This window comes from Nothoprocta perdicaria, unplaced genomic scaffold, assembly GCF_003342845.1.
Source record: "Nothoprocta perdicaria isolate Ctin4 unplaced genomic scaffold, notPer1 scaffold_74, whole genome shotgun sequence".
Taxonomy (NCBI): Eukaryota; Metazoa; Chordata; class Aves; order Tinamiformes; family Tinamidae; genus Nothoprocta; species Nothoprocta perdicaria.
Genome location: NW_020456021.1, coordinates 635,741 through 645,888, shown reverse-complemented (window position 1 = coordinate 645,888; position 10,148 = coordinate 635,741). Strand labels below are relative to the sequence as shown.

At 36.1% G+C, this 10,148-nt stretch overlaps 1 protein-coding gene across 1 annotated transcript in view; it reads right to left on the bottom strand.

The window, feature by feature from the left end:
- Positions 1 to 10,148, bottom strand: part of LOC112957592 (adhesion G protein-coupled receptor B3) — a 247,506-nt gene that overhangs the window by 41,002 nt on the left and 196,356 nt on the right. Inside the window, exons 18-19 of the mRNA XM_026051260.1 lie at positions 2,770 to 2,920; positions 2,094 to 2,163 (exon numbers count right to left, since the gene is read on the bottom strand). Coding sequence (XP_025907045.1) covers positions 2,094 to 2,163; positions 2,770 to 2,920 — 221 coding nt within the window. The remainder of the gene's footprint in view (positions 1 to 2,093; positions 2,164 to 2,769; positions 2,921 to 10,148) is intronic.

Below are 10,148 nucleotides of genomic sequence, written 5' to 3'. Positions count from 1 at the left end.
TTTTTTTTTTTTTTTTTTTTTTTTTTGCTATTTTTAGGAACTCTTTTCTGTTTGTAACTGTGTCAGAACAAGTGCCAGTATGAAATAGAGTTTTCATATGTGGTTTTATATGCACAGTAGCATAACTGTCTAATAAGCAGAGCTGCGTGAAAGAGGAAGAAATCAGAGGCGGCTTAATCACAGAACTGGTCCACCCCCAGCAGTTACATATGCATAATTGCCTTGTGAAACTGAGATCATGATGTTTTATGTTTCAGAGCTTTTCTTTATGGCCAATCTATTACCTACATAAAATCTTCTTTGAAGATTCTTGGGCCTTTTCCCTGACAGTGAATCTCTCCAKGTGTGGGACTATGAGACTGGAATCGATTGCTTTATTTTCATTTATAAGTTTTTCTATTTGGAAAAATCACTTTCCAAAAATAGGAATAGCTCGCAACAAGACATATTTCTGGTGTCAGCACATGTATATCTGAATGCAGCCCAAAAGGCCAAGCATTCCTTAGTTTAATCACTTCAAAAAGTGCTTTATGGTAGGTAATGCTAAATTAGCATAGCAGCTCTGCTCTGCTGCATCCGAACAGCTAGAGCACACAGGTCTTTGTGGGCAGCTCCTTGTCTGAGTGGGGTAGCACATCAGCTGGTGGTGAAGGAGCAAACTCCATTCCATTGTTTTCTCTGTATTATGGAGATGTCAAATGTCAGGAAAATATATTTGCAAATAAGCTATGAAAGCTGCATTATTGGTCATTTGCCTCTTGTATATTTCATTTTGTGCTTTCACTCCACAGTGCTGTGGGAGAGGAGCTCCAATTATATACACAGACTCACACTTCCCTGCTTTCCAATGCACCCTTAATATATGAGTTGTGGCTTTGTCTGAATATTTCAGTACAGGCTCTTTTTAAAAACACATTCAAGCAAGGAAAGAAGAACAACATTAACTGAAGTCACAGAGGAATAACTTCAGCAATGGGACTGATCCTGTAAGGCACAGGGCCACAGTGGGATGTGGACACTGTGATATTGCAATCTGTAATTTGCATAGCCTAACAGATTTCCAGYCCTATTTCCTTGATTAAATAGTAAAAAAGCTAGTAAGATGAGYTCATATTATCTAGAAAAAGACTGACCTGAGAAGCAGGTCTTAATATAGTGTCCAATGATTCCCAGCCGTAAGTGYTGTCCAAGGGATAAGTGCTTCAACTAGGTACATCTTTCCTCATTGAAAAATGCATGACACAYGTTTTGACACTTTAAAACTTAAGAGCTCAATGGTTAAAGCAAGAGGAGTTTGTTGTTTTTGCTGTTGTTGTTGGTTTTAATTCTTAACCACCCAGAGCCAGAACAAGGACCTGAGGTCTACCCTCCCATGTGCCATCAGAGGGAGACACATGGCACAGGGAGAGGGGATACCGATCTCACTCAGTGATGATGCTGAGCAAAATAATGCAATATTCATTGAATAATGAGGCAAGGACTTGACCTAACTTATYCGCATCCCTGATGAATGTCCTCATAACCAATCTAAAGAGTCATATTTCCTCTCTTTCTGTCCAGATGCATACTTAATTTCCTAGGGAACGTGAGGAGAGCTCCAAACAGGGAGACTGAGGGAAATGCCCTCCTGCATACATATCTCAGGGGCTAGGACATTCTGCTGGCAGGCGGGACACTCAGGCTAAATTTGTTATTCCACAAGGGATAAAAGAAAGGTAGATCTGGCAAAATCCCAGGTGCCAGAGATACTTCTGCCAGTACAGCTGGAGACAAGTTTAAAAAGTGGCAAAAGGTGACCATGGAATTTAAGGATCTTCTTGGTAAATTTGCATAAGACTTAGTGAGTTTGCAGATCTAATCCTCATTGCTTTGGAAAGGCTTCATGCCTCAAATGCTCACTGGAAATCCAGGATCCTTGGCTCTCTGCTGAGATTGGGCTGTGGTTTTCTTTTTTGTTCTTCTCTGGATCACTCATTGATTCCCAGGGCAGTTCCAAAAGTGAATGTAGGCTTTTAGACTATGCTATAMAATTCCTGATGGTTATAGAAGACCTGCTAATTAAATACATAATTTATCACTTCAGATTGACTTACTAGTGCGTTGTTCCATATCCTTTTGTCTTGGTAAAGCCTATTGATATTGCAACCACTAATGCTGGTAGACCTGAAAAGAAAATTCAAAGTAGTAATAAGCATTAAATGCTGAGCAAAATGTTTCTATTCTTTTTTGTTTGTTTGTTTTCTTTTGTTTTATGGACAGGAAATGACAAGTCAAACTAATGCAAAATGATCAATTTTGCATGGAATGAATTATTTAATAAAGCTCAGTGGAATGCTAGAATTCTTTTTCTCAGACATTCACGGGGAGRGAGATAGGGTTTCTACCCATCATTTTGATGTAGTTAATTTACTGATACAGTTGACATCTCCAAGTGAATTAGTATCACTGACTTCATGAATATTCAGTATTTTCTCTTGCTTTATTTTGATTTCTTGAGATTAGACTATTTTGCTAAAAATCTACGAAAGTTATGCTAAAATACAAATATTACAGAATGCTAAAGTATATTCAGCAGCATAGCTTGAACTAAAAGATGATATTGACACTTCAGATAAAATGAAAAGTCTTCTAACCTAGTTTTCTGTTTAGAAATGTGTGCTGTTTGTTATCTTTCAAGTTCACAGAAGAAAATGATAATAACCTTGACATAGTTACTGTATTAAACATTTAATTCCAATGCTTCTCAGTAAAGGAATTTTATGGACTTACCCCATCCAAGGCACAGGAAACGTTTCCTTATGAGCCGTGTCCTAATTTTTCCAGTAACAGCCATATATGACTGCCACGCTTCTGTCAAAACCCAACAGAATGAAGCTAAGAAGAAGAAGTGTAAAAATGCGGTGGTTGTGGTGCAGATGCCCTGCAGGGAGCAAAGAGAAGCTCATGCTGAATACTTAGCGACACTTGTTTCTCTTTTCATTCCAAACAGTTGTCATATTCTATCATCTTGACCTTTATCCTTAGCATCACCTCTCCCTTTATGGTGTAGTTGCCACAAAGAGCAAGACAGAGATGTTCATTTGGATTAGGCAGAAGAGAATGGACTGTGTTCCCAAACATCAGGTTTGCAGAGCAGGGAAGAAAAACACAAAATAAATTTTGCAAACAGATTTTTCTCTGCATATTTATTTTGACCAGGCATGATGATGATTCCACTCAGGTGAACAAGTTACAAAGGAACTGGTTATAGAGCTGAATAAAGAAAATGTGGGGCTGCAAATGCTCCTAATTGCCAGATTTGTTTTCTTTCCTTCATACATACACATACTAAATCTGAATTTTAGACAATGTATTAAGCTTGGTTTATTTGATTTTTTCATTAAAATCTTATAGAAAGCTCTGAAGTCCTTCGAATATACTGCCTGACATCACTTTAGTTAAGTTTAAGTATCATAACCTTAACAAATACTCTGGATATTGCTTTTACGGTTGTCAGTCATTTGTCATCTAAAAAGTACTTTGAGCTCATCCATTCTAGGTTCTCTTTTGTCACTGTGGCCCTTAATTAAACTTAACATTGTGGCTTACATAAATGTGGGCCTCTTTCCTGGAATAAATTACGATCCATGCATCACTGGGTTGCTTGAAATGAGGTAACAAGCTATAAAATGCATTATGCATCTGACCCCAGAATCAAGACTAAACTGTCAATGTTGAAAATAAGCTGCATTTATATTTACAACTCTAAGTGTCAAAATCATATCAAGGGTAAGAAAAAAACATATCCATGATAGTGTCAATGTGAGATCATAGTTCAGAAACGTGATTTTTTTTTTTTTTTATGTTTATTTCCTTACGCAACATGCACATACCTGCAAGATATGCATATGAACATGCCTATTATAAAAGGCTAGTAGATTTTTAAGGACATACTAAAATCTCAGTGCAGAAGCTATTTAAGGAGAGAATATGCAAGTGCATAATTTTATATATATGCTTGAATATATTTTTGAATCAAGGCTCAAGGCCTAGAGCTAAAGAAGTTTGGGAAAGGTAAAATAGAGATGTCACTAGAATCTTTTTTAGTTCATTTTGTATTATTAATTACTTTCACATCTTGTTTTGAAATTTTTCTTCTGCTGATTTTCCCAGTTTCTTGACTGAAACCAAGTATAATTCTACAACTTACAGTGCATTCTCTTGTGTTATATTTCTTCAATCCAATAGTTTTCTCAAAAATATAGTTCATCTAAAATTAATCTGAAATTCTTTAATTTTTAAAAAGAAATCATGTAAAGAAGTAAAAACTCAGTATCTCACAAAATAGTCATTAATTTATTTTAGAAACATATCTCAGGTATGTAATGAATGACTAAAAAAAACAAACTTTTTTTTTTTAAATACTTGATCTGGTATTTCAGGTTTTCTTCATCTYGGAGATCACGGGTATTAGTCTGATTTTCCACTGACATCACTTTAGTGTAACTCCACTGTGTGAAATAATACTGACATGCTTGATTTGAAGTCAGATTTGTGTTATTAGAATTAAGACCTTGTTCTGAATTCATGGATGCATTTTCTTTGGATATGTTTGCCTTCCTACATTGGTAAATGTTGCTTGTCAAAGCATTCAGATCAGACATGGAAGATTAACAGTTTTCTTTTAGTGAATTTCCCATGAACAGTGCATTTCTAAAAATCTAGGTAAGCGAAGAAGAGTTGATTTAGAGTAATAGTAAAAAAATTCCGTACATTCACGGTCTAAAGTTGGATTGAATCGCACTGCTGAATTGCATATCCACATTAGCTATCAATTAAAAATTAACATTACATTGTGCATAAAAAGATAATAGTCTTTTCTAAATTCCATGGAAAAATCCTCAAATGACTTATGCAGAATCAGGTCTGAAATACACACCTATTAATATATTCAACTTATTCAGCTAATAATGATATGGGAAAAAAGTTTAAAATTGTCACAGAACAAAGAGACACTTCTGTCTGTTTAGTTACTTCGAAGAAAAAGATTTCAAGTAGGTCATTTAAAGCAAGTTACTATTCCATATATGTGGTAAAAGTATGACGGCAATGGCCAGGGAGCATAGTCTTAGATTTTTAAAGGAATCTGTTTAGATTCCTTTAAAAATGTTAGCAGAACAGTTTCAGACTGATAGAGTCTGAAAAGAGATAGATTTTTTTTCTTCCTGTCTTTCTGTAAACTGCTGTCAGGAAAAAGTGTGAAATATAAATACATATTTAAAATGATAGCATTACAGGGGGATGGACAATGAAATAGAAACAGAATAGAAAATACAGAAATGTTCTTTATCTTAGATGACTTATATGTTACAAACTCCAACCATGTAACTTTTTGCCTTCCTATCAATGCTTTTGTAAAACCTAACGGTTTATGCACGAACGAGCATTTGACAAAAAGTGTCTTTTGAGGACAGTGTAGACTCTTTCAGGCAAAAATTGTCTTTGCAAAACAGAGTATTAAATGCACATTTTTTTTTTTTATTAATTTGTAAATAAGAAGAAATTATGGCCTTTTTGATGAAAACACTCAACTATTGTGGCTCACTCTGTAGAGACTTTAGGATTTAGCTCAGAATCTATCCCTTGTATTGAAAGAAAGACAGATGTAGATAATCTGACAAAAATATGGACATGGCTCTTACGAAAGAAAGAAAGAACCGTAATTAAAATACTAACAATCTTGTTGGCCACAGAGCTGGAAAATAGGAGAAATAAGCTTTATTAGATGAGATCTGTGCAGCAGCTGGAATATACAACTGCCATCTATATAACCAGCTCTTCTGAATGGCCTACCTGCATTTCCTTCTTTACCGGACTACTCCTCATCTCTCCTCCTCCTTCTGGCCTCCTGCCTTGGGAGGAAGCGCTGCCGTCTCCCAGCTCAGCCACGAACAAGGAGCTGCACAGCTTGTGAGTCATCCACATCCTCCTCATTTCTTTAGGAGGAGCTGCTTTTTATTCCTATCTAATTCTCGTTTATTACAACTCACTGAATTAATTACCTGTGCTGAGCACCTGTCAAGTTGCAACCAAATGAATTTTAACAGCCTAATTTATTCACTGCTATTCAAGCTGCTGAAATGAAGTTTACTCTGCTTGCTCTAACCTCTTCCTCTCATTGCTGTTGTTCTTAGCTCCCCAAATTTAATTCTAATTATGAGTGGAGTATGGGAGTTTTTCTTCCCTCAGAAAGTACAAATCCAGGAGCTTTAACTGAACCTGAAGTATTYAACTAGCTGGAAGCGCAAACATGTTTCATTCCTTTTAAATAAACAATGTACTGTCGAAAGTAAGAGCTCATGGCAGGTATCAAATTATTTTCTTCTTTCCTTCTTGTGGGAGACTCAGTAAGAATAAGAGCAATGAAGTACAGCTGGGAAACATAGCATAGAGAGGAAATGCAAAGCTGGTGATTCTTGGGCTTCATTTCTTTTTTAAGGCAAAAAAGCTGAATGTTATCTACAAGATTTATCCATTTTATGACTTATAAAAACGTTTAAATCTATCCTGAGAATAACCGTTTATCAGAATTTTGGAGCATCTAACTTTTTTTTTTAATAGAACAGCAATGTGAACAGATCCTTCACATAAAAACAAAAAGGGTTAGCTAAGGATACTTGATTTTCCTACTTCCACTCAAGCAGGTCCTTTTTTTCTCTAATTTCCTCTACCTTGAATCTGATAAACCGTGTAAGAATCAAAGCTAACTGGAGAAAAATGAAGTCTGTATTGGTGACAGCAAAATGAATAGGGCTAAAATCCACTCATCTGTATTTTGTCATGAAAGAGAAATTAAAATTAGTAGGAAGTCATGTAAATAATAAAACTGCTTCAAGATTAAAAATAGAAAGAAAGAAAAAGAAAAAAGAGAAAGAAAGAAAAAGAASGAAGGAAGGAAAGAAAGAAAACAAAAACAAACAAAAAACATTAACCTTGATTTAGCTGTAAATAGATAAGAGGAAGGAAATAAATTAAATGGGTGCTAAATTTGTTCTTATCAAGTCCTGCCCATGGACAGAACAGACAGACAAAGAAAGAGCACAGAAAGAATGCAACAAAGAACAAACAAAACAAAGAATAAGCAAAACAAAGAGCAAAGAAAGAATGTGCCAAAGAACGGAAATACAATTCTGCGTTAATGTCTGTCTTCAGTTATTAGCTTTTTGTGACTCACATTCTCAGCTATGAAACAGGAATAAAACAGTTTATCTTTTCCCTTATTTTCAGTCAAAGACATGAACTTTACCGATTTATACAAGAGAGCACCTTTGTCTCAGCAATGGCAGACACTGCCAAGGTACTGAGATTCAGGGTAGTGAACAGATAATACTCGAATATTATGGAATTTCTAGAGTAATATGCCTCTCAATGGACATCAATGGACACAATGGAAACAATGGACAACATTTCAGAGGGTGAGGGACAGGCACGTAAAGATTTACATATCATAGGTGTTCTTTTTTGGAAAAGGGAGAGAACTTCAATGACAAAAAATAAAATGGTAAAGAGGTCTACCTTCTCTAAAATATTTCAAACTGTTACAATTGTAAACTCCTGAGATATTATAGCTGCAGACTCTCAGGTTTCTCTTGCAGGATCATTAATATTACGGGCATCATAAAGCCACTTGATGGTACTATTTCTAACATCAGCAGAATATCATCAGAATATTTCTAACATCAGCAAACACATCAGGAAATCTAAATTAATCTAGTATTCATATTTTATATCAAATGATATGGAACTTTTAAGTTCAATTAACTTACATATAAACTTCTAGATCTTCTAAAAAACCTTCTCCCATGGCCGTTAGCGAAGAAAGCTCAAGTGTTTTAACTTGATTACAGTGTGTTTGTTTTCTACACATAATACCCTAAAACAATCAACATTTGACATCAACACTGTTTTACATGAAGAGATACACATACTTACTGTGTTGCAGTACCCTACATGTTGGGCTAGACAATGTGTGTGGTAACTGCGTTTTTGTAGCAATTAATATTTTTTGTACAACAGCAGTAGGTGCTGAATATGATGTTCCTCTACAAAAATAAAGAACACACTCAATTTTTCTCAGCCATTGTTTGTTCACAACAAATGAGATGCCTTTGACTTTCTTGGTGTGCACATGAGGCTTAACAGCTGACTGTGAATGTTGTAGTTGTTTCTGGTGTTCCTTTAGAATAGTTTGTGACTCCTCTCACAGAGGATGTCTATATCACCTACAACATCACAGTGCCATAGGAAGGAAGATGTTTTCTGTATAAGGTTTTTACTTTTGTCCTGCACTGTATGTTAATTAKCATCACAGTTGCTAAACTTTAGCGGCATTATATGTGCCAAGTCTCAGGGTACAGTATAATTTTTTCAGCTTTTTTAGGTTGCTTCTCTCCAATTAAAGCTTTTACCTTCTTCATTCATACCTTATCACAGAATAATAAAGGAGATCAGTCTCCCACTTTTTCCTCAGGTGTAGAGTCCAGCAATACAGATGCTGATCACTCTCAGACTCCAAAACTATGTGGATCCTTCTTTGGAGCTTCTGTCCTTTACAGTTATTTTCCTTTGAAGTTCTGCTTTGCTAGTTCTTACATCTGTCACTCATATTGATAACCTGCATTTTAATTTGATATCATATAGCAGTCCTTTGGCATCCCACAGTTATTTCTGAAAAGAACTCCTGTTTGTTATCCAAATTAATTCCTATCCTAGTCATTATTCTCCTTCAGGCCTCATAATGGTTCATGGTACAAAAACATTCCATTAACTGGATGTGAAACAACAGTTGGATATTTTGGGAATATAAAAGTATTTCTGAGAGCTGCTGCACCAGGAAAAAAAAGTTCCTTGCTCTGTCTTACTGCAGAATCCATGTTTGTGCAAATAAATGCCCCAAATTTGGCCTTTGCATTGGTAGGTTATAAAATATTAGTGTGTTCCTCAGCACAGTTATGACCTGGGTGAGACAGTGCTCTCCCAGACCTGGCCTGAGCACAGGCTGAAGCAGAGGCTGGACGAGGATCCACATCTGGTGGTCCTTCTGTGTGCCACTCTCCACCTGCCTTGTGGGGACTCAGCTGTAGAGATGCAAGCCATGTTGTGCAAGGCGACTTCGGGGCTGTAGGGCTATTTGTGACCCATTTTAGTTGCTAGTTCAGACACAGGCGGGAGGTCTAGTTGAGTAATTCATAATATGCTGAGATATATCTAACTTGAGACAGCAAAATCCATCCTGTGTTGTTTGTGGCGTTCTCTGGAGACCATCACTGCTATACTCAGATTTGTAAGGTGTTACTCAGAATTGCTTTCTTGGTGCCATGCCTAGAGTAAATTGAAAGCCAGTTGGAAGTCAGTTTTCATACAGGTTCCTTGTGCTCACTCGTTTTAGCTTTCCTGCTGGTTTGGACTGTTACTGCTAGTTTCTACTCAAGTGAATGAGCTCATCACAAGCTGTATCACAGAACAGGTTACTCACAGGCAATTGCATTTCTTCGATTACAGTACCTTGCAAGTGAAGCTCTCCCTTCTTGACTTTGTCCTTTGAATGTGTATAGTTTCTTGGACTACCAGGCAGGAAAAAAAGGATTATGATCCCTTAACTGTTTAGAGGATTAATTCAAAACTCAGTGGAAAGACTCCCATTAATTTAATCAGGCTTTCGATTGGATCTCGCATGTAGAGAATTAGGGATGGAAGGTGCATGAGCAAACACTTGTGACTTTGACCCTTATCCTATGTCTTTTAAATGCTTATGAAGTGTTGGATGAATGATTTCATTCCTAAGTGAATATGGCTTCCTTCACCTCATGAACTTATTCTACTGCCTTTAGTGTTAAATACTTTAAATAAGATAAACATCAGCTGTACTAGGAGAATGTAGCATAGTATTTTAGCTATGTCCTCATACAAATGTGTTGGAAAGCTTATGAAGTTCAGAAAAGCAGGATTTAGGTGCCCTTTGAAACTTGGAAGCATGAAATGAACTTAAATACAAGTTTTTCAATATCTTGCAGTCTAATGAATCTCATAGTGCTATCACTGTGTTGCAATGGTGATATTTCACTATGTCAGAAAACACTTCATTTTTTTCTTTTTTTTTTTTTTTTTTT